General features: G+C 37.2%; 2 protein-coding genes and 1 long non-coding RNA gene across 5 annotated transcripts; all 3 read left to right on the forward strand.

The window, feature by feature from the left end:
• Nucleotides 1-3,316: 3,316 nt before the first annotated feature.
• LOC120002247 lies at nucleotides 3,317-10,671 on the forward strand. Of its 2 annotated transcripts, XM_038850929.1 has the most exons (11): nucleotides 3,317-3,509; nucleotides 3,646-3,765; nucleotides 4,306-4,494; nucleotides 5,149-5,325; nucleotides 5,932-6,116; nucleotides 6,572-6,667; nucleotides 7,522-7,567; nucleotides 8,100-8,206; nucleotides 8,349-8,450; nucleotides 8,556-9,850; nucleotides 10,277-10,670. In XM_038850929.1, exons 2-10 carry the CDS (start codon nucleotides 3,747-3,749, stop codon nucleotides 9,819-9,821), a joined length of 2,187 nt encoding a protein of 728 aa, XP_038706857.1. In that variant the 5' UTR covers nucleotides 3,317-3,509; nucleotides 3,646-3,746; the 3' UTR covers nucleotides 9,822-9,850; nucleotides 10,277-10,670. The 2 variants fall into 2 exon arrangements, with proteins under 2 accessions (XP_038706857.1, XP_038706858.1); XM_038850930.1 differs by lacking the exons at nucleotides 3,317-3,509; nucleotides 3,646-3,765 and having other exon boundaries at nucleotides 4,357-4,494; nucleotides 5,937-6,116; nucleotides 10,277-10,671.
• Nucleotides 10,672-10,865: 194 nt separating this feature from the next.
• Nucleotides 10,866-17,231, forward strand: LOC120002248 (ultraviolet-B receptor UVR8). Of its 2 annotated transcripts, none has more exons than XM_038850932.1 (15): nucleotides 10,866-11,404; nucleotides 11,946-12,022; nucleotides 12,272-12,350; nucleotides 12,602-12,661; nucleotides 12,828-12,929; nucleotides 13,050-13,143; nucleotides 13,970-14,012; nucleotides 14,109-14,154; nucleotides 14,261-14,307; nucleotides 14,418-14,520; nucleotides 15,600-15,654; nucleotides 15,775-15,841; nucleotides 16,033-16,069; nucleotides 16,283-16,362; nucleotides 16,766-17,231. In XM_038850932.1, the coding sequence occupies exons 1-15, from the start codon at nucleotides 11,095-11,097 to the stop codon at nucleotides 16,889-16,891; spliced, it is 1,326 nt and encodes a 441-aa protein (XP_038706860.1). In that variant the 5' UTR covers nucleotides 10,866-11,094; the 3' UTR covers nucleotides 16,892-17,231. The 2 variants fall into 2 exon arrangements, with proteins under 2 accessions (XP_038706860.1, XP_038706861.1); XM_038850933.1 differs by having other exon boundaries at nucleotides 10,878-11,404; nucleotides 16,782-17,231.
• A 3,560-nt stretch (nucleotides 17,232-20,791) lies between these two features.
• LOC120002980 lies at nucleotides 20,792-21,876 on the forward strand. Its single transcript, XR_005469222.1, has 2 exons — nucleotides 20,792-21,463; nucleotides 21,600-21,876. It is a non-coding gene; the product is annotated as an uncharacterized LOC120002980 (long non-coding RNA).
• Nucleotides 21,877-23,434: the final 1,558 nt, after the last annotated feature.

The following is a 23,434-nucleotide window of genomic DNA, read 5'->3' on the forward strand; positions in this document are numbered from 1 at the left end:
GCTGTAGGAAGTCTTATGTATGCTCAAGTATGCACGCGCCCGGACATTGCGTTCATAGTAGGGATGTTAGGCAGATTTTTAAGTAACCCAGGGATGGATCATTGGAGAGCAGCCAAACGGGTCATGCGTTATTTGCAGAGAACAAAAGACTATATGCTCACCTATCGGAAGTCAGATAATTTGGAGATCATTGGGTATTCTGACTCTGATTTTTCTGGATGCCAAGATAGTTTAAGATCCACATCAGGCTATATTTACCTGCTTGCTGGGGGAGCTATTTCTTGGAGGAGCGCTAAGCAGTCATTCACAGCTGCGTCTACTATGGCAGCTGAGATTATAGCTTGTTATGAGGCATCAAATCATGGATTATGGCTACGCAACTTTGTCACTGGGCTGCGTGTTGTGGTTGGCATTGAAAGACCACTTAAATTGTTTTGTGACAATAAGTCTGCTGTGCTATATTCCAATAATGATAGAAGCGGTACGAAGTCGAAGCACGTAGACATTAAGTTTATCGTTGTTAAAGAAAGAGTTCAGAGTCAACAATTGTCTATGGAACATATTGGGTCAAACTCCATGATTGCGGATCCGCTCACAAAGGGTTTACCACCCAAAGTGTTTCATGAGCATACTGCTCGTATGGGTGTTATCTTATTAGATGATGTGCAGCTTTAGTGGGAGTTTGCATTTATTTTTATTAATCCTTTTTTGGGCACATTTCTATTTATTTTCTGCAGAATAAAGTATGTTGCTCATATTATTGACTCTGGATGTGTTCATGTTTGATCTCATAAAGAATTAAGTCGGACCAGTTGGGAATAGGCATGTTTAAGATCATATTACATGTAATTTCCATGCTATGCATCCATACTCGATCTATGTCATTGAATGTGTTGGTATGGTGACCATTGATGGGTCTAGTTACGAATATATGTGACCAAGGCCGCTTTGATCTCATACTGATATAGGAGATGGACCAGATTGTTACTAAAGAGATATTTCAAGGTAGATAGTTTATGGTGCGCACTCAAGACTACATGTGATACAATTGTCTCAGGAAACATATGTAAACCCAAGTGGGAGATTGTTGGTTTTTTTTTTTATTTTCTTATGTTGGGTTTACATATTAAATGACAACTGTATTATGGGCTATCTAATTCTATAGGGCCGAATAAGTGATCTATTAATTGGGCTCTAGAGATATCTATTGGGTATGGGCTATAATGTGTAGAAACCTAATACTAATTAGATTAGGGTTTGATGGGATTCTAGTCTAAATTAGTATATAAAGGTCAAGCCAAGGGTTGTGGTCCCCAAGCCAAATCACAAACGTCACTTGCGTCTTCTCCTCTTCTCCCATTCAAGAGTGAGAGTTCTTTGTGTTTTCAAGAACATAAGGTGATTTGTCTGTGGAAGACTCCATCCTTCTTTGTTTTGGAAACATGGATTCAGGTTTGTCTTCTCAACATGTATTCTTGATGATACAACATGATCCTTATTATATATAAATAGTCTAACAGTCCGATCATCGTCATCACCACCACCATCACAGCCACCACCACGTTCCTCTACCGTTGTCATTTCACTCTTGTTAGAGTATATAGATTATACAGTTATATATATAGATCAATGTTTGATCAATGACGACCCTATATCTTTTCATTTTGCCATGCATCTTGTTTTTGATGTAAGATGAGTGAGTGAATGAAAGTCGTATTTCAATTGTGTACTGAGGGCTATCGTTTATATGTTGTGATTTATTTTTCTCTTCAATTTTGGATTTGGAAAACAAATGTTGTTAAATTTGGAGTTGTAATTCAGATGAAATTGAATTAGAGATGAAGAATGCAATAGGGTTTGATTGATTGGGGCCCAAACTGTTGATAGGATATGATAAAAGTTCCATCATAGTGACAGAAGGTAGCAACTTGAGTCAGTGTGAGCCAGCTAAACAGTTGGAAGACTTTATTTATTTTTCTTAATTCAATTACATTTTTATATTTTATTTTTTAATTTCTTAAATATTCTATTATTTATAAAGACTGGATTGGGCCTCATACTCATGACTATAACTGAATCCAATCGTATTAGGCTTAACTTTTTGGACAAGAAAGGGGCTAGGACTGATTTGGGCTTAGATGTTCGATTACGCGAGGCTCGGTCCATTTACAAACCCTACGACCGAAAAGGAATGGAGAAAAGGCCTTGTTTCCATAAGATAACGGTAACTTCTGGGTCTAGTCAGAGTCAACCCAACGGGCTTTTTTTTTGGGCCGACTGCAATTCAAAATTTGTTTCCTTTCATGACAAAAGGGACCGTCTCGGTTTAGTCAGAGTCAACCCAACGGGGTTTTTCCTTCCAAAATTGTTTCTTGTCTCGTCTGGTTCCGCGGGAGAGATTTCTACGCAGAAGAAAATCAGCTGCCGGAGATAAGAGAAAAAAAATTAGGAGAATGGGACACTGAAAAGCCTTTCGCCACCACTTAAAAGCAGTAAATCTCATTTGGTGACAGAAATCATCGTCGTTTCTTACAAGATATAACCTAAAACCTAAGTTTCTGCTTCCACTCACAGGCTAAAAACTAGGCTTTGAGGTTTCAAATTTTTGGTTCACCGTGTTCGGATTATCGGACTCTATCTAAAGATTTAGAATAGTAAGTTCTTTATTGATTTGTTGTTTTTTTTTGCAGGACTGAATTGAGGAGTAGATAGCACATGCGGGCAAGGTGGAAAGTGTGTTGTTTTAGGATATGCGCAATACTTTTTCTCTGGTTTTGAAGGTTCGCAAACCATGTCATGGAGGCTGGAGCTTTAACTTGTTGGATAACAAGGAGCGAAAGGGGTTCCGACTGATTTGGGCTTAATATGTTCAATTACATGAGCCATGAGGCTCGGTCCAGTTACAAACCCTACAACCAAAAAAAGGATTGAGAAAAGGTCTTGTCATAAGAAAACGGTATCGTTTAGGTTTTGGTTTCGTCAAGAGTCTAAGCCAACGGGTTTTTTCTTTGGGCCGGCTACAATCAAAATTGTTTCCCTAGTTTCCATAAAAAAAGGGTGCCGTTTCGGACCTTCGGTTAGTCAGAGTCAACCCAACGGGCTTTTTTCCTTCGGCCGACTACAATTCAAAATTCAAAATTTGTTTCCCTAGTTTGAGTAGTTTCCACTTTGGCACTTTCCATAAAAAACTGTTAACGTTCCGGTTTAGTCAGAGTCAACCCAACGGGCTTTTTCCGTGGGCCGACTACAATTCAAAATTGTTTCCCTAGATTTCTGTTTAGTCAAGAGACAGAGTCATACCCCAACGGGCTTTTTCCTTGGGCCGACAACAATACAAAATTGTTTCTTCTCTCGTCTGGTTCAGCGGGAGAGATTTCTTCGCAGAAGAATATCAGCGGCCGGAGATGAAGGCAAAAAATTAGGAGAATGGGACACTGAAAAGCCTTTCGCCACCATTTGAAAGCAGTAAATCTCATATGGTGACACAAATCTTCGTCGTTTCTTACAAGGTATAACCTAGTTAACTTAAGATTCTGCTTCCCCTCTTGTGCTATCAAATTTTTGGTACACCGTGTTTGGATTATCGGACTGTATGTAAAGATTTAGATCAGTTAACTATTTGTTGATTTGCTTTTCTTTTTGCAGGATTGAATTGAGGAGTAAATAGCACATGCGCTTATCGTGGAAAGTGTTTTGTTTTGGGGTATGCACAATACTTCTTCTCTGGTTTTGAAGGTTCGCAAACAATGTTGTTGAGTGGAAAGGGTGAGTTACAAGTCTTTTTGTTCCAGTTGTGGGTGTTATTTCAACTCGTATCTGTAGATATATGACCAGTTGCTTGAGCTTACTTGCCTTGATCAGATTCTGTCCTGGCAAATGCTTGTTAAGGGAATCAATTACGAAGACGAGAGATTTTTATGCAAAAGAGCATCTTGAAATACACATATTTTAGTGATTTGATATCTGGCTGTTATGCTTAATGAATTGTGATTTTCTTCGATTAAACGTTATTTTTTAATTATCTTAGTTTCACCTATGCTCCCTTGAGATCATTGTCATTATTATCAAGACCCTGATGGAGAAGATTCTTCTCGGCAATGTGTTTTCGAAATGCATGCTTTGTTTTTTTAAATATTTATAATAAGGATTAAGGATGAAGCAATTGATAATTTTTGTACATACCTTGTAGCAATGGGGGAAATGCGAATCTTGATCACTTTGTAGTTCTTATTTATAGTTTCTGAAGCTTATCCAATGTTTCAATTGTCAAAATTTTCTATAAAATTGATTTGACATCACTTGCAGCCCTGCGGAAGAAAGCAAAGAAGCTTGAGCTGAAAGCATTAGAGGAGAGTAAAATAAATGGAGGACATATGGCTGATCTGAACCAAATGCTTTGTGGTTTTTACGTCAGTCATTGTCCTCAAAGAGTTGATTATCATCATCGGAGAGAGCTGGTTCGAATCTTCAATCAAATAGCAAAGGAAATATATGGTACTCTATCTCTGATGCCACCCTCTCATTAATTCAGATACACGCTTTTAGAGGGTAAAAGTAAGAGTAAATCTTGTACCCACAATCTCATTGGTATGTTTGGATTATATGGTGTGGTTATTAACATTGATGTCCTTATTCACTCTAGTCAGGTTACATATTCATTATGGTCCTGATTGGTGGAACATGTTCAATAATCAATATAATCAACAAGTTCTTGCAGAATGCACAAATGCGGATCATTATTTGAATTTCAAAGTCGCGATCATTCCTAGCTCTGCTGTGTATGTGTGAGAAAAGCTTCATTGAATTGCACATATTCACTCAAGTCTGTTTTACACGTGTCCAAACAGTAATTCAACTGATTGGTTAACTGGTTTCATTCCTTATTTGGCTTTGTTTAATTTCTGATATAGGAAATTGTCTCACAGTTCCATATTTCTGTTGTGTGTTGCTTTATTCTGCATTAAAGTTTTCTGTACCGCTAAGCCTGTTATTTTCTTTTATTGAATTTGAATGTATATAATGCCTATGTAATATCATATACTTTGTTGTTGCCCCTCATAATCTATGATCTGTCTCAAAATCTTTGCCACTGCTGTCCCGGTAAAGATATACATTAATATCAAGTATGTTGTTCATCTTTGATGTCAGGAAATCCTAATGACTCACCTTCTGTCGAGTGTTTTGGCTCCTTTGTAATGGACATGTTCAGCGCTGGAAGTGATCTAGACTTGTCTATCAATTTTAGTGGCAATGCAGTTGAACTTTCCAGAGATAAGAAGATCAAAACCCTGTGGAAATTTGCAAAGAAGTTATACTCTCTACAAAGTAATTTCTTAAGTTTGTACTGCTTTCCATTTCTTTTGTGCATGCTAACTTTTGTTGTTGAAAAATAAGTGTAGTGAAAGACTTTATCACAAAGTTTTAGATTTCCTTATGTTGTATTAAGTGAATAAGTATACTTTTAATATAAAGACGTAATGCTAACTTGCCTGCATAATTATTGAAGAACCGGTAAGGAGAAGCTATGACTCATTTCTCTAGTACAGTATTCTTCCAAGAAATTCAAGGCTGATGAGGGTGAGTCTTGTAAGGAAATAAATAACTATGTAAGTTTTCCCATTCTAAGCATGGTCGTTGCCATTCTTTGCATTGTAGAAAGTAGAAATCTCTGAGGAGGTGTACATATCAAAGAAAACAAACAGTATGGACCAAAGATCTCAAGTTAACCACATGAATCCAATCGACAAAATTGTTTAAAAAAACTTGCAATTTGAGACAAATATAACCCAACCGTGGTCATAAGAGTAATGATTTGACTTCTACATCACATTAAACTGTTGTGAGTTGTGCCTGCACTCTTGTGCGTTAATGACTTCATCTGAGAAAGATCTGAGCATTTACTAAGATTATATGTGTAAATATTTGTGCTAGGCCAGGGTCATGTTTATGGCATTCAAACGATCATGACTGCTAGGGTACCAATTGTAAAAGTTATCGACCGAGGAACTGGGATTGAATGTGATTTATCTGTTGAGAACAGGGATGGCGTTGCCAAATCTCAAATTGTTCACATTGTCTCTGCACTTGATGAAAGGTTTAAGAAGCTAAGTCTTTTGGTAAGAGAGATACTTTTACCTTTACAATAAGTTCTATTTAGAACTCTCTCCATGCAAAGATGCTTTTGAAATTTTCATTTAATTTATAATGCCATTTTATCTTTTTCCAGCCTGCAAATTTTTGTTGTTTTTATATCTGTTGACCATTGCCTGCAAATACCTCTGATTTATTATCATATGGCCCCTCTTTGCCAATCACCCCATCTTTTCTGGGAATTAGTGGCACTTTCTGAGTTACATAACTGGAGTGCACTTTTTGGTTAATGTTCTCATTTGAGTGTATACCACCTCTTCTACATTTTGTGTATAGAACTATTGCTTGAGAATTGTGCCTTTTTCTTGAGATTGGTCGTACTGTTCTAGCCTTCTAGGTCTATTTTTGAGGTTGTCAGTACGGTTCTAGGACCTCATTGGCATACAAAGGTGATAAGCAGATTATTCGTTTCCTTTTGCAGATGAAAGCTTGGGCCAAAGCTCATGACATAAACAGTTCCAAAGATCGAACCCTGAACTCTCTATCAATTATAGCATTGGTTGCTTTTCATTTGCAGGTAACCTAACATTATGTATAGTTATTGTTTAGTTCCCTATTCTTGACCAAAATTTGTTCTCATCAGTTGTGGGTATTATATTATTGTGTGGAGTTTATTGAAAGCAGAAATCTGAACAACAAGTCCAAATGAAATGGACGGGTGATTAACATAGAACTGTACAGGCAAAGCTTATTCAACTGTAAATAAAAGAAAACTGAAAAGAAGCAAACAACCTAATCAAATAACAGAAAGAAAATTTTGAAGTTAAGTTTTAGAAGAAAGATAACTTCTGAAACAGCCTGTGAAAGAATAAAAAAGTTTTAAGAGTCATGTCTACCATTGTTTCATCTCTGTTCTATGAAAATGATTAAAAAGCACAGGATGTACCATGCAGCTTTATAGTTCTTCTGTGCGGTATTCTAGGTCACCTTAGCTTATTAACATTGCCCAGAGATCTGTTGATGGTTGATGACAGGTTTTTTGGTTTATCTAGCATGGTGTCTTGAATCAAATGTGGTCACCTCGACTAAGATCACATGCAATTAAGTATACCTGATAGATTATATTAGGTTTTGTCAAATGATATCACCTTCACTCCTAGCATCACCGCCTCCAACTATGGGTCACAAACAATGCACATGGCTTTCAAATAATAATGGGTTCTGGCAAGGGCAGGTTTGTTCAGCCCTTATCCCAGTGAAGTGGAGAAACTATGTCATTGCACACTAACAGCTATATGGAATATTAGTCAATGGCTTACTCAAAGCTAATGTGTTAGAGACACTTAATTTAAATTTTAGTAGATAAAAATGCCTTATCTTGATCTATGTATCATGCACGATCTGACAATTTTTTTTTCTTTTTTGATGCAGACTCGAGATCCTCCTATATTACCTCCATTCTCCCTTTTTTTTAAAGGTGAAAACCCACTGTAGCTTTGGAAGAGAGCGGTCTAATCATTAGTTGAAGAGGAAGTAGTTCAATTGTTATGCTAAAATTATGGAAAGCAAGTTTTTTTTTTTTTAGGAAAAACACAGGTTTGTTAATGATCAGAAGCACTTTTGAAAAGAGGAATTTGTTTGGTTATGTTTCTGCTATTAAATTTCCACTTATCCTGTGTTGCCAGTTGATTTTGGTTTGACTCATTTTTAGTAAAGTCTTATTCCAAGACATTTGGGGTCGACTGCATATCCACTAGAAATAGTAATAGGAATCTATATGTACCAATCCATAGGATGGGCTCATTAGTAACTTCCCATTTTTTGTTCTTTGCTAAATTGACTTTTTAGAGTTAGGCATATACACATTCTTGTCATTCGGCCTTCACCTTTTTTCTTTGTTGTCCTACCATTTACTTATTTTCCTGTTCTTTTTCTCTATTTTGGCGATAATTGGAACTTCCTTTATTGTCGTGAACTCTTGGGCTTCAAGTTGTTTTGCATTGGTGCAGATGGAGCTAATCCTGCTGCTGTTAGGAAGGTAGTCCAAAATTACTTGGACTATGGTATAAGGAATAAAGAGTCTTTGGCTGAGTTGTTTATCACACTATTTGTCAAGGTATAGTTGAAGACTCATCGTAAATATTTTAAGAATGACAGAATGGGAACCTTTTTTAATCCGCTATTCTTTAAAACTTTTTGCTAACGTGTAAAAAAAAGGTCAAACAATTGATATTTGGTGGTCCTTGTTGCTGTTGCAGTTGTCATCAATTGAAAAACTCTGGGGCGAAGGTCTCTGTGCCAGCTTGTATGAAGGATCTTGGATTTCTAAAGCACCAAATCCTCAGCTTGGCTTAATAAATGTGGCCTTACTTAACCCTTGTCTTCTTCTTATTCTTTTTTCCTCAGGAATCAAGGTTTCACCTCCTGCTTTTGGACGTGTTCAATAAGTCATTTCTTTGTCTCAGGTTGAGGATTTTACAGACCGGACTCAAAATGTTGCAAGGGCTGTAGGAAGCAAAGGATTTAAAAAGATATATCGATGCATCCACCATTCTTTGTCGGATCTTTTGGCTGTTCTGGATGGTCAGACACCCTTGACCAAGTTAAAGGAACTTCTGTTTGGCGTGAATACTGTATCTAGTACTAGGAAGAGAGCTGCTGCAAATGAGAAACATATAGCCGAGCTTCCTGTTCATCAGAAATCCCAACACAATAAAAGGAAGCGGTTAGCTACAAATATTAAAAATAATGCAGAGCTTCATGGTCACCAGAACTCTCAACAGAATAAGAGAAGGCAATCAGCAGAAGGTTGGGTAGTACCGCAGCGTTTAAAGAAACTGAAAGGAATGCAGCCTGCTGAAAGTTGGGGAGGAAATCGGGATGCAGGAGGATGGGAAGGAGCCAAGCTTGGAAGTGGTTGGGGAGGAAAACAGCCTGCGGAAAGTTGGGGAGGAAATCGGGACGCAGGAGGATGGGATGGAGCCAAGCTTGGAAGTGGTTGGGGAGGAAAACAGCCTGCGGAAAGTTGGGGAGGAAATCGGGACGCAGGAGGATGGGATGGAGCCAAGCTTGGAAGTGGTTGGGGAGGAAAACAGCCTGCGGAAAGTTGGGGAGGAAATCGGGACGCAGGAGGATGGGATGGAGCCAAGCTTGGAAATGGTTGGGGAGGAAAACAAGAGGTTTGGGGACGAACTCAGCTTCCTAAACATTGGAGAGAACCGCAGCTTGTGGAAGGAGGGAGATGGCAAACAGGAAGCTGGGGAGGAGCACGTCTTGTGGAAGGTTTTGGGGTAGCACAGCCAGCAAAAGGTTGGGCGGAGAAACGGCCTTTGGATGGAAGCTGGGTAGGAACACAAGGTTGTGGGGAGGTACAGCCAACAAAATTGTGGGGCGGGAAATGGTCTTTCGATGGATGGAAGCAATCGTTGGCTGGTTGGGGAGGAAAGGGTGAAGTGGTTGGATGGGGAGGGAAAGCACAAAGTTTTGTAGGGAGAAGTACTAATGCTCAATACGCTCCTCCACACCCTTGGGAAAAATCTCGAGGTAATTTCAGCTTAGGTGATGCAGTATACTTTGACCCTCCAAAGTTTGGTCCTGTCCCATCTTTCAACCCAACAGGTTTCCATATGGATCTCCCAAAGAACTACCTTTTGGCCCACGAGATAGAGCCGATTTCAACCCACCAAACATGGGTTGGTGTTGACGATCACAATCAAATACAAAGGAGATAAAAAAAGCTCCATTTATCTCTTCAGAACTGGTCAGTGTCCTGTTTTTAGTTCGTTCTTATCTGCAAAGTGAAGGCTTTTTCTTTGATAATTATTAGTAAATTAGTATTTCTCCCTATCCTCTGGCCAAAGAGAAGGGGGAAAATAGAAGACTTGAAGCTGCAATTTGCTAGAATTTACATGTACGATTGTTGATATGCTAGACTGCGGGTCTTTATTCTTTAATTCCTAACAATGAAAGAGTAGAAAATGGACCGGACGGTCTGGACTCATGTGGTTGTTTGTTTCATGCTTCGTATCTGAACAAGTATGTTTTGCAGCTACTCATTCATTCTTGGACATAGAGAAATCCATTAATCTTTAAGATAGTTTTTCCAAATCAAATAAAGGATATTGGTCCTTGCAGTTTGTAGCTACTTCGACTTTCTGGGCTTAATGTTTTTATTGTTATGTTTCAGATGGGAGCAAGATGAAACCTGCTATGATTTCTAAGTTTCAAAGGAAACAATGGTTTTTGCAGTTTATCCTGCGAAAACAACGGTATTCTCCCTGGTACCTTTTGAATTTCACTTGGTGGAAATCATGTTAGAGGCAGCGTTGTGATGCCATGTTTAGCCTAGCGACATGAGAAGCATTTGCAGGTCAGCCTGCCATGGTTATGCATTTTTTTTGGGTTGATAGTTCTCAAAAAATGCATTTTACAGCACTTGATAGTTTTGAAATTCACCAAGTGGAAATGTGGAATCAGGTTTCAAGCAGCATTGTAAAGCTTGATGTTTTACTAGTGATTTCCCATGTATTTGCTAGTGAGTAATTATCTATGTGAATTTACAGGAATTCGCTGATGCTGATGTGGGTGTAAACTGCGGGTCTACTTTTTAAGTGTGATAAGTGAAATGACAAGGGGCGATCACTACTATTGACCAATGACAATATGTTGCTGCTACTCAAATTTTCGGTAGTTCTAATTGTGATGTGATCATATTTATTTATGAACTCATAAATACCAAAAATCGAGAATAAGGATAAATATAAATAAGCAAAAGCCAAACCATGAATTAAATGCCAGATCGGCAAGCCCTTTTGAGAGGGTCCTTCCGGAAGAACCGACTCTACATACTTCTACATAGTCCTCAACAGGGCACGTTGCGTGCTTAGGGACCATGAATCGCTGCCTTTGATTCATATTTTTAATCCCCTCACTGATTTGGTCTCCATGAATGAACAACAACAGTAACGACTAATTGGTAGCGGAAGTCGATCAGATTTGTGAAAAATGTGGAGGAGGAGCAGAGGTTGCGTGCAACTGATCACGAAATTGAACTTCAGAAGCCACAAACAGCTACCTTGTTTGGTACGTGACGAGAGATGGCTATCTACATCGACATCGACATCGACATCGACATCGACATCGAGTGGGGAGTCGTCGGGGAGGTTGGTAGCGGCTCTTTGGGGGAACGGGGACTATGGGAGATTGGGACTGGGGAGCTTGGACTCACAGTGGACGCCTGTCTTCTGCTCCGCCTTTGATCGTCAAAACCTAACCGCCATTGCCTGTGGCGGGGCTCATACCCTATTCTTAACAGGTTTTTTCTTTTCTTTATTATCGGTTTCTCCTCTTAATCATATTTCTTTTCGTTCATTATTGTTCCGCGGATTGTCGCGTGGCTAATTTTTCTGTGGTTGATGGAAAGCCGAAAGACAAAAGATTCTTAGAAATACTTTAGAAATCTTTAAGTTACTCAAATAATCCCAATACCTTGATATTTTGAGAATGGCAGGTTTTCTAATATGTTTTATTCCAGAATTGTGTGATAACTTTCTTGAACATATTTCTTTCAAGGTTACTACTTGTTGGTCGACATTGTGAATGTGATTTATTATATGCATTTTCTGATGTTTGGTTAATTGGATCAAAGGTTTAAATCTTTCTCACTGTTGCTTCATGGCTCTGTTTCCTTTTTGAATATTTTTCTTTGATATGTTCTTTCTGATGTTGGCCTCATAGTTCTTTATCAAGCTTATTTTTGGTGTCTCTCTAAAGTAATTCAGTTTAAATTGGTTATGAATTGAAGATTGTCAGCTGTGTCCGGTAGGTGTTTACAAATTATCCTCCTCCTTTGGCAGAAACTGGCCGAGTCTACGCTTCTGGTCTTAATGATTTTGGACAGCTTGGCATATCAGATAATAAAAGTTATTCCCTGGTATGATGTGTTCAAAATTATCCTGAACAATAGTACTTGCTGTCAATTTTACTACTTTGTTTGTGCCTACTCAAGGAGACTGTATGTTATCTTCGTGAATACTTGTTGATTGTCCTGGATTTTATGTCGTACAATCTGCAGTGATGTTTAAGGTGATTGGAATTTCCCAGTACTGATATTATGCTAAAATATATATGGATAACAGGATAACTGTTTGTCTTTTTAATGTCACTCCTTCTAACTTTACAGATTCCATTTGAAGTTACTGCAATTGAGAAGGAAATTGTGCAGATTTCAGCGGGTTATTATCACTCTTGTGCTATTACAGGTTTGCAGGATGGTCAATGTTAATGATGACGTAGTGTTTAATATATTAAAAAATTCGGACCTTATTCTTCTTTAAAACTTTTCTCTTGTATTATTTCAACTCCAAATGCTCTTCTTAATAAATGTTTGTTACCATTTGAAAAAATGAAAGGGTTCATCTCACATTTTTGTACTTGTGGGTTCCCCCCTTCCCTTTCTGTCGAAGGCCCTTTATTACCAATCTGTATAACAAAAGGTGTACATTTCTTGTAGTTGATGGGGAGCTCTACATGTGGGGAAAGAACTCAAATGGGCAGCTAGGGCTTGGAAAACGTAACGAACTAACTTGTACTTGTTCATTTTGTAACTGTTCTATGACAGTATTTGTAGGATGTTTTTTTATCTTCATTGCCTATCTACCTTTGTCAATTTTGTGATGCAGTTGATAATAATATATTAGAAAATTTTGAAATGACAGATATTTTTTCCTGATATTCAGAGGCAGCGAAAGTAGTTCCTTTACCAACAAAAGTTGAATCCTTGAGTGGAATCACGATTAAAATGGCAGCTTTAGGTTCGGAACACTCGGTTGCTGTTACAGGTTTGAAAATTGAGAAGCTTTGTTTTTGAGTTATAACTTTTAGTCGTTTCTTTTGATGATTCAGAAATTAAAGAGTGTAAGTTTCAGTTTTTCTTATTGCTACTACACTATTGTCATCAGATGGAGGTGAGGCACTAAGTTGGGGAGGCGGTGGTGCCGGTAGACTTGGTCATGGACATGAATCAAGCATTTTAGGTTTTTGGAAAAGTTACAGGTGGTTTGATGATTTTATAAGCTCTCTGTTGCTCTCTCCTCCCACCTTTGTATGACTTAAAATGATTTCCAATATCTTGTTTATGGGCTTTGTTCATGTCTAATCATGCTTTGTATATCTAACATCTAGTCAATTATGTTTTGTCAGAAACATAATGAGAAAGATGATATACTCTTTGTTTAGCATACATCTGGTTAATATACAAAGATTTGTCAAATGTGTTGCTTTTAGGATAAACTGTTTCCAACAGACCTGACATATATAGCTTGAACTAGACTTTTACGTTTATTCCATCGCGGATGTGGGTTGAGGATACTGGGTATGAGTTTATGAATTACATACACCTATAGATAACTTATGCTTGAACATATAACTTTATTTTATTTCTTCGATTCATCGATTGTTCAAGGTGAGTGGGGTGGAGTGGTGCAGAGCGTAACCACTTGAACTAGTGGTCTCAAACTTATAATTTTATTTAGTTTTGGGATTTAGCTGTATTTACTGTTACCATAGCCTTGAATCATGGAAGCATGAATTGACGGATTGGACACAATCAACATGGGCTAAAATTTTTAAAGAGATGCAGACAGACATATTTATTGCTATGATGATGCGACGTGTAACTTATCTTTAAAATATTAGCCTCTTATCAGCCACAACTCGCCTTTTCATCTCAAGTATATTTAACGTACTAGCTATTAAGGACTTAATGTGTACATCTACATAGCCAAGTATGATGTCGAAGTTGATGACAATTTCTCTGCTGAACTCTTTTGCTTCTTGGTAACAGTATATTTTACTTTTTTTAATAATCTTTTTGGTGCAGTGAGTACATACCGAGGCTTATAAAGAAACTTGAGGGAGTTAAGGTACATCTCAAAATTGTTTTGCCTTCTTGTCTCTGAAATACGCGTCAATTAGTATTTTCAATTTAATTTGTTTTCTCGGTTATGGTGATCCCTTAGGTTGCAAGTGTTGCTGCAGGTTTGCTGCATTCTGCATGCATAGATGGTAGATTATCCCCATTTTCTTTGGAGGCTAACTTTTTGTTCTTCATTGCTTTTCTCATTAACTTAAGTGGCTTCAAGTATATTAAGAAGTTATCTGAATTTCGCAGAAAATGGTTCTGTTTTTATATTTGGTGAAAGAGCAAGAGATAAATTGGTAAGTGCATTGTTAATGATATGCTAATTAATCTCGTAGCTTGTTCCCTCCTCCATGGCTTGTGTGTCTATTGTCTGATAACTAGTTGTTCATATTGTAACTAAATGTAGCGTTTCGGCAATTCAAACAATGCAACAGTACCTGCCAAGATAAGTAAACTGCCATGTACAGAACAAGTTGCATGTGGAGGCTACCATACATGCGTCGTAACAAGTAAGTTTTCAAATTCTTTATATTTTATCGTGTTCTACACATATTAATATCATTAAAAAAAGGAAGAATGGAACATGGAATATGTTTTTCGTTTTTACGAAGTCTTAAGGACGTTCCTCATTGATATTCCCTGTTATTCATCATTCGAGATGTTACCATGTCAGAGCTGAATTTACTTCTAACCCTTGATTGAAAGAGTTATATCGCTTTTTTCTAAAGTTTATGCAAGTTGCCATAGTTATCCTTGTAACCCTGTAGCATGTTAGTTCCTTTGGCTGTTTTTTGTTTTTCCGAGGAATTGCATTTTGTTGAAATGTATAGTCATTCAGGGAGAAAATTTCCAAGGAATTCAGTGAGGCTTCAAGAAAATTGTTGTTAGGCTATATTTGGGGAGATAAGAGTTGAAATTAGTTAGAGAACGACCCCCTTTTAAATGCACAGTATATTGTCCTCATTGAGGACTTGCATCTTAGATTGCAACTTTGTTATTTGATATATGCTCAAACGGGAAAACAAACCATGCTATAAATCCTCTTTGTTGTGTTGAGGACATGCATAGTTTCTGGCTGTATTGCCATTTCCGTAGATCCTCTCACGAGCTTGTGTTACTTTCCCAATTTACAATTTCTTGCCATCCATTTTTCACAAAACATCTCATTAGCCTACCTCCTATCAGAAAATTGGTGATGGTGATAATTGACAGCTAATGATATGGAGAACTGGAAGTGGACAATGATACCCTATAGTAGTGTCCATGAACATCTGTTTTACTGATAATAACTGCAGATTTATTTAGCGGTAACTTATTAAAACCCTCTTCAAGCGGGCTTCAGTAGGCTTAGCTAGCACTGATTTAATGCTAATGTGGACCCTTGTTGGGAAAAGGTGGTGGAAACTCGGACATCAGCTGTTAATGTGGACCCTTGTTGAACACAGATTTTCACATGCCTCATCTTTCATTTATGCTATTTTTCCCAACTTTAGATTCTTAGTGATGTAATTGGATATCTCTTTCTTATAAGTTGGTCGAAGTAATTTAATGCTAATACTTTTCCCTTTCTTTACCATTTGTCTCGTAGGTGGTGGTGAACTATTCACTTGGGGCTCCAATGAGAACGGCTGCCTTGGAAATGGGTATATTCCATTTTGAACTTCTGACGACAGTTCTGTTTCATTTCCTCATCCTCACTTCACAGTACCAGTCTCTAATGAACCTGCTTTTTTTTTCCCCGTTATATCTTATTATGTTCTCAGTTCTATGGATGTCTTCCACTCCCCTGAAAGAGTTCAAGGTCCTTTCATGAGATCTCCTGTTTCCAAGGTTTGTTTGACCTTTATTTACGTAATATCTGTGTGCTTACCACATCACATCTTTCCATGAGGGTATATATTTTATTAATCATCTGTTTGATTGTACTTTTGGCTGTCCCCCTTGTGTGTCAGCCACATGTTAATTTTTTATTCTTCCATCAATAAATATAATCTATTTGGCTTGAACCAAATGTTTAACAGATATCTTGTGGTTGGAAGCATACAGCTGCAATTTCTGGTATGAACTCATTCCAAGATTGATTTCAATCTGATCATGGCTTCATATCTTGGATTTTTTTTATGAACTACATAGGAATGCACATGATAAATATATATTTATATCTCCTAATGAAGCTGTTTCTGATATTCCAGAAATGTCTGGGAATTCCATGTCATGGTTTTCTTAAATTCTTTGACTGAGAGTAACATGATCTTAACTTCTATTATCCAGAAAGCAAAGTTTTCACTTGGGGTTGGGGAGGTTCTCATGGGACATTTTCTGAAGATGGATCCTCTTCTGGCGGGCAATTGGTTTGTTTCCAATGATCTCAAAACATATAAATTTTTTTGCCTGATCAATTATTCTCAATGCTGAAAATGATGTTTGACAACTAACCATGATGATTCTCGAAGCAGCATGAGATACATACTTTTTGCTCTGTATTCATTGGTTTCGAATCTGTCTGATGGCATTGAAATTTTGTTAATACATGCTTTTTTCAATTTGAGTTCTTCCTGATATGCAACCAACATGTAGAGAACTCATTTCTGAATGTGAGGGTTAAAGAATCAATCAAACTTATAAGTGGCATTCCTGTTGTTGCTTCACTCGATGCTTCCTTTTCTGAGAACATTAAAGTATTCTGGAGTTCATCTCCATTTTCCTGTTATCATTTTTGTGTAGTAAAACTCATATATTTAAAGACGACAATAGTTTCTTCTTTGTACAGGGACATGGGAGCGATGTGGACTTGAGAGAACCGATGTTGGTCGACTTCGGAAGGAATGTGAAAGCAATACAGGTATCATGTGGATTCAATCATACAGGTGCCATACTTGAATACACCTAGGCTCTTTTGCTATTATAGGCTAAAAAGAACAACAGTTTTTTTGCCCCCCCATTTTGGTTTGAAAGTGCAGTTCAAAAGATCTCCTTTGGTCTGCCATTATTCGTTCATTCATGTTTATCATGTATCAACTATGTCAAAGAATAATCCATCTCTAGAATTGCGACTACATAGAAATGTAGAGAAGAGAGCAATGTATCATAGATAAATCCTTGTTTGTTGGCTGTAAACAGATGTATACAATTGCGCGGATGCTTCAGTTTCCATGTTATAGGGACAGATGTGAGTCCAAATTGGAAGTCTATAACAATAGAATTGCAGAGTTCCTGTTTTTTTCGCTGTTTTTAACCTTTTTAGAGTTATTCAAGTCTTCTGAAATACTTAGCTGGAGAGCTCATTGTAGGAAAAATGATAAATCCAATAAGTTGGAATCCCAGTCCCAATTGTTGAGTTTGACGCATAGGTCCTTCTCTACCCTACATGTTCGCCTGATAAAATCATTAACCCATAATTGCAACAATCCCCAGATGTGGTCCCCTCGTAGGCCCCACCTACCACTCAGCGCTCTAATTACACGCGCCACTGTCTTTGTGGACCCCGCAAACGCTTCGGTAGAACAGTAGCAGCATTTAATACCATCACGTGGCGATGCCTGTTGCGTACGATGAGAGAGGAATCTGGGCCGTCGGTTCTCTACGTGCGATTTCTGACTCGCCGAGAATGATCTGTCCTCTTGGGGTGGTGGGGTCCTCATACATCACGGCGATTAATTGTAAAACGTGTTTTGTTGTGTGTGGTTGCCCAAAGTATAGGGTTATTTTCTTCTCCTCGTTAGTCGGGCCTCCCTGACACCGAGTTGTCGGGTTTTCAGGAAGACATATTGTAGCCGTTGGATGAAGGCCTTGGACGGATTAGATTTGGAGTTCCATATTAGCCGTCTTTGCCATTACAGTGTTACACGGGAAGACACCGTTTGGAGTCACTGCCATGCCTAAATAACCATATTTGTAAAACCTAAACCATTTGATCAATTTAAATCACATATTATAATTTCTATGACTATATATATATAAACACAATTTCCTATTATTACATCATGACTTAAACATGTCGACCAAAGTGTGATTAAGGAAAGAAATCTATCAAACAATATATTATAATATTGCTCCTTGTTTTTTTTTTAATCTCTTGGGAGCCATGCACTACACTTTCTAAAGTTCCTCACACGGTATTAGGTAAGTCGATGACATTTTACTAAGTGTGTAACCCTAAAGTATTGGTGAGAGGTTTCAAACCTAAAACCCATAAATTTATATGGAATATCATAAACTAACTCGGTCAACCCTTGCACTACTCCTTGTTCAATACATAAATAAGAAAGATTTTCATTTGGATGTTATAAAAGGACAAGGTCTGGTATGCTTTTACCACATTTTACCAGTATTAACTCTTTTGTGTTACTTGAATTTTGTACCACAATGACATATACCTGAATAGTTCCTCTGCAACAGCTGTTTTAATGTTCATCTGGAGAGGAGTTTTAAATATCTATATATACATATACATACATACATACATACATATATATATACACACGTGCATACAGCATAGATATACATACATACATACGTACATACATACATAAATACTGTTTTTGAAAACTAGCCTTCGTTACGCTCTTCCAATCACGAAATTAACACCAGATACACAATGCATTGTTCTTTTTTTTCTTCATTTCAATATATATGCAAAAGATATCATAAGAGGACCTTAAAGTTTCAATTAATTTGTCTGAACTCTAGGGTACCAAATACACCCAAGAAACCAAATTCAATAAATGCAGGTTGATTAGTCGTTCAGGCATTAAAAGACGACACTGAAATTAATTATACCATGTAATCTTTTTTTGTTTTTAAATATAATTTTCATGTAATCTGTTGAACATGTTGACCATTGAATGTGATAACAAGACTAGGTCTTCGAAGCTAGCAAAGCCTAAACTAAAGAAGGGAAGGACCAACAACTAGCTACGATAGGGTAGGTTAACCTGTATTTAAAGAAATTGATTATTCGGAGACAAGAATAAATAGCTCGGGTACACCAAGACCAGCTAGGCTAGTGTGTGTGCGTATATATATATATATGTATGTATAATATAGTACATCACCCTTAATTGACTAGTTGTTTCATGTCCAATCAACAGAGAAAAAGGACCAACAGGTTTTGAATGGAGTTTTTTTTTGTGAATATAACACTCTCTCATAATATGTTCCAATATAACACTCGAGTAAAAATATTTTTCAAAATAACACTACACATCATTGTCAGTGGCATATTCTTTGTAAGTTTTATCTAATTTACATTGGTCACTTCATTAGCAATGGAGTGACTAATGCATATTTTCATAAATTTTTATTTATACAAACTCAAAAACAAAAAACCAAAAAAAATAAACTGGCCAAAAATACATATACATATCCATAAATTCATATCCAGCAAAATATTTCATCAAATACAAACAATCCATCATAAGGACATGAAAAATAAACACATTATAATAAACTCTCTCTCACCTCTTGTAGATCTCACACGGGTGTGAGGTGTGTATGCACTCCATCTTCACGGATCGACAGTTAAGAGGGTGTGGTGGCTACTTCATCGATCGGAGTTGCTGCGGCTGTTAGTTGGTGGTGGCTGTCTCACCGGTCGAAGGCTTGACTGGTTTGTGTGTGTGGTACGGGTGGGGAGGAGAAACGGGAGAGAAGAGGGTCTGTGTGTGGCTGGTGTTGTTTGGGATAAGATATTACTAACTGCGTGACTATTTCTTTTTAAGGTCTCACCAAAAAGATTGAAATGACCTTTATAAATCCAATAGTCACACCAACTAGGTTGGCGTAATTGATTTCTATACACTATTCGCGCCACCGTCGGTGGCGTGATCGTTTAAAAATTACAAAGAACACGCCACTGTCAGTGACGTGTAGTGCTATTTTGGGAAATACATTCACTTTGATGTTATATTGGGTCATATTATGAGAGAGTGTTATATTGGCAAAAAACTCGTTTTGAATGTATGAATTTCTTAGAAGTAGTATTATTTAGTAAATATTAAAGATACAAAAATATATGGATGAGAGCATTTCCCATGGTGCTATTTTTGCTAGGCCAACAAAAATGTATGAGATTTTGTGTTTTGTTGATGTGGTTGTATTGAAAGATGTGTTTTATTGATGTGGTTGTATTGAGATACGTGTTTTGCTAATATGATTGTATTGAGATTTTATGTTTTGATGTATTTTTGTCATGGACAACATAAAATATGAGATTTTATTGGCCTCCATGTTGAGTGGAAATGAATAATGTATAAAAATTTATGTTTTGATTATGTGATTATATTGAGAGACGTGTGTTACTGATTTAATTATATTGAGAGACATATTTAACTTTATTTTTTATATAATAAATATGGGATTCAATATTAATTTTTGTTGGGCCATTAAATTTGTAACATTGGAAGTGCTCGATTAATGCGGCCTAGATGGGCGTGCGTGGGATATTGAATAGTACTGGAACATTTGAAAGTAGGGGAAGAGAAAAGCTATAAATAATGAGGTAATGATAATAGAATCTATTAAATATGTATGTATGTGTAACAGTGTATGTGTATATATATATATATTACATATATATGTATGGGGCCTACTTATACTGTTATACACAATTGTCTCTCTTGTGACTTTGTCATATAATGTTGTTTTTAATTAAATGCCCGTTTTGTCTTGTTCGGCTTTTCTGTTTCTGTCTTCTGTTTTATGTTTGACTAACAACAAGAGGGCTCAAAGCATTGTATTGTTATTGCATAAGCTATATTAGGAACATTTGGGTCTCTCTCTCTCTCTCTCTCCCCTTCCTCTGGCTTTTATGTTCCATATATATTTGGGTGTGTGTGTATACATAGAGAGCTCTACATTTGGTGGTGGGTTAGGGTTCTCTCGTCATAAGGGTGTGTTGACTGTTGAGGGGAATGTTGGCTGGCTCGAGGCTTAAAACAAAGATGGTGGGTTCTCAAGGGAACAAACTAACAAGCTAGTACTACCAATGTGTTAAAGGCTTCGGACCAGGCTTCATTCCCCTCAAACATGTATGTATGTTTGATTGATAGTTGCTATATATGTGAGGACTGAGGGTCAAGGGTGAGAGGAATGTTGTCTGGCTCGAGGCCATCAAGGTGTGATCTTGATCTCATTCAATATTGGCCTAAATGATTCTCGGACCAGGCTTCATTCCTCCCAACCAACGTTCATTCACTATTGCAATTCTCTTTATTTGTCAAGTACTAGTAATTGTTTGTGGTAAGTTAGTTTGTTTGGTTTTTTGAATTGCCTAGCTGGTTTTAGCTTTATTTTGTTCCATCATCAATTTCATTGCTTTAATTCTAGGTATAGCTAGGAGGGTTTGCTTTTTTTTTCCTTTCAGGTTTCTTCTTCTACTTGACCAGCAGGTGCTAATTATTAAGGAGTTCTCTGTGGGATGATGATGATTAATGCAAATCAACAACTTTGAAGGTTCTTCTTCTAATTATTAAACAAAATTTTCTCTGCGGGATGATGATGATTATTAAGGAGTTCTCTGTGGGTTTGCTAATTATTAAGGAGTTCTCTGTGGGATGATGATGATTAATGCAAATCAACAACTTTGAAGGTTCTTCTTCTAAGTTTTCTCACCTGATGCGAGATCTTACATGGGTTTCAATTTGTTCTTTCTTAATTTAAAGCAAATCAAACTTCAATTATATACAGATTTATTTGTTTTTGTTAGGCTTTTACTTATAATTTCCATGTATGGCAGTACTGCAGCTTCTTCTTCTTCTTCTTCTTCTTCCTCTCTCTCTCTCTCACTGTACTCACTCTCTCAGTCTCTCTCTCTCTTGGGATGATGATGGTTAAATGTCAATGCAATTCAACAACTTTGAAGGGTATTCTTCTAAGCTTCCTCACCTGATGCAAGATCTCACACGGGTTTCAATTTGTTCTTTCTTAATTGCAAGCAAATCAAACTTTAATTATATATAGATTTATTTGTTTTTGTTAAGCTTTTACTTATAATTACCATGTACGGCAGTACTGCAACTTCTTCTTCTTCTTCTTCCTCCAGTATATCTCTCAGTCACTCTCTCTCTCTCTCTATATATATATGTATATATATCCCAAAAGGAACTTGTTAATCATTCTTAATTAGGGTGCAATAATTGATACAAGGAACCATTAAAAAACTATACTGGCCGGAATATTCATTAAAAATCTATACGTGCCTGCAACCCTAGGATACTCGACCCATGAATAGCCTTTTCAATTTCAAAACAACATGCATTTCTGATGTCTCCCTCCCCACTACAGTAATCTTAAATCATATATTTTTTTGTTAATTCAACCCTTCTTTTCCACTTCACAGGTGCTGATGAGTGATGACCAGGACTAGTTGCATTACCTCACATAGGCAATCAAATATAGAATAAAATAGAGATCAAATGAAAGGATGGAGATGTGAAACGTAACTGTTGAAATTATTGTGATTTTGTAATGTAGTGACATAGGCATGTGAATGAACATATTTATGGCACAGTCATGTGGAAAAGTGAGTTATGAAGAGATAGATAACCCCACACACACACTCACACACACACACAGATGTGTATCTATATATATATAGAGAGAGAGAGAGAGAGAGACTTACATGTTAACTGCTAACGAGAAAAGCCAGCGAGGTTTTCGCTCATCACTAGATCTCCTATCCAATAATATGATATCAACATCATCCACTCATATCACACAAGTCATGACCCAAAATAATGCAAACAGTAGAAAACTAAAGCCTGGAACCAAGAGAAAAAGAAAGGAAGAGAGCATGGGCATTTGTGGGAGTTACTTATTACACCTTTTTGAAGTCATGATATCAGTTTACTAAGCTTGGAAATGCATAATTGGATGATTTCAAATATGCTTGTTTTTTCTCTTGTGGAAGGAAGAAGAAGCAGAAGAAGTAGAGTACAAATTTCTAGCTCTTTTGAAAAAGCCAAACAAGACCAATACCAGGGAGAGTAAATGACGACTATCTGACTTTTTTTTTCTTGGGAAATGAATGAAACCATCAAACTTTGTTGGGGTGAGACCATCGCCTTTTTTCCCTTCTCCTTTGCGTTGACAGCTTCATCATGTACTCCGTATTTATTGTCAATGCACCTATCTTTTTTACCACCCACACACATTTCCATGTCATAAGGCATTGTATATATATATATAAATTATTTTCTGATCTTAGCTCACTTTTCACAAGGAGTAATGTATTGATGTATAGGATATTGTGCAAGTCACATGGGGGTAGAGAGAGAAGGAAGTGGGATAACTTAAGCTTCACGTAGATGTGTTGTTTCTGTCTTATTAGTGCACATATATACATATGTGTGGACTGTAGAGGGAGGAAGATGGGTCCTGTACGTACTTGTATGATCCTTTCAAGTTTCAATCCTGTCTGCCTGT

Source organism: Tripterygium wilfordii, chromosome 7 (assembly GCF_013401445.1).
Source record: "Tripterygium wilfordii isolate XIE 37 chromosome 7, ASM1340144v1, whole genome shotgun sequence".
Lineage (NCBI taxonomy): Eukaryota > Viridiplantae > Streptophyta > Magnoliopsida > Celastrales > Celastraceae > Tripterygium > Tripterygium wilfordii.

Bases quoted from the DNA above. Each gene is read 5' to 3' on its own strand.
- LOC120002247 (XM_038850929.1), top strand. The intron at 4,495-5,148 runs GTACTCTATCTC...CTTTGATGTCAG, and splicing joins AATAGCAAAGGAAATATATG to GAAATCCTAATGACTCACCT. The intron at 7,568-8,099 runs GTGAAAACCCAC...GCATTGGTGCAG, and splicing joins ATTCTCCCTTTTTTTTAAAG to ATGGAGCTAATCCTGCTGCT.
- LOC120002248 (XM_038850932.1), top strand. From the start codon at position 11,095: ATGTGGAGGAGGAGCAGAGGTTGCGTGCAACTGATCACGAAATTGAAC. The intron at 12,930-13,049 runs GTTTGAAAATTG...TATTGTCATCAG, and splicing joins ACACTCGGTTGCTGTTACAG to ATGGAGGTGAGGCACTAAGT. The intron at 14,521-15,599 runs GTAAGTTTTCAA...TTTGTCTCGTAG, and splicing joins CCATACATGCGTCGTAACAA to GTGGTGGTGAACTATTCACT.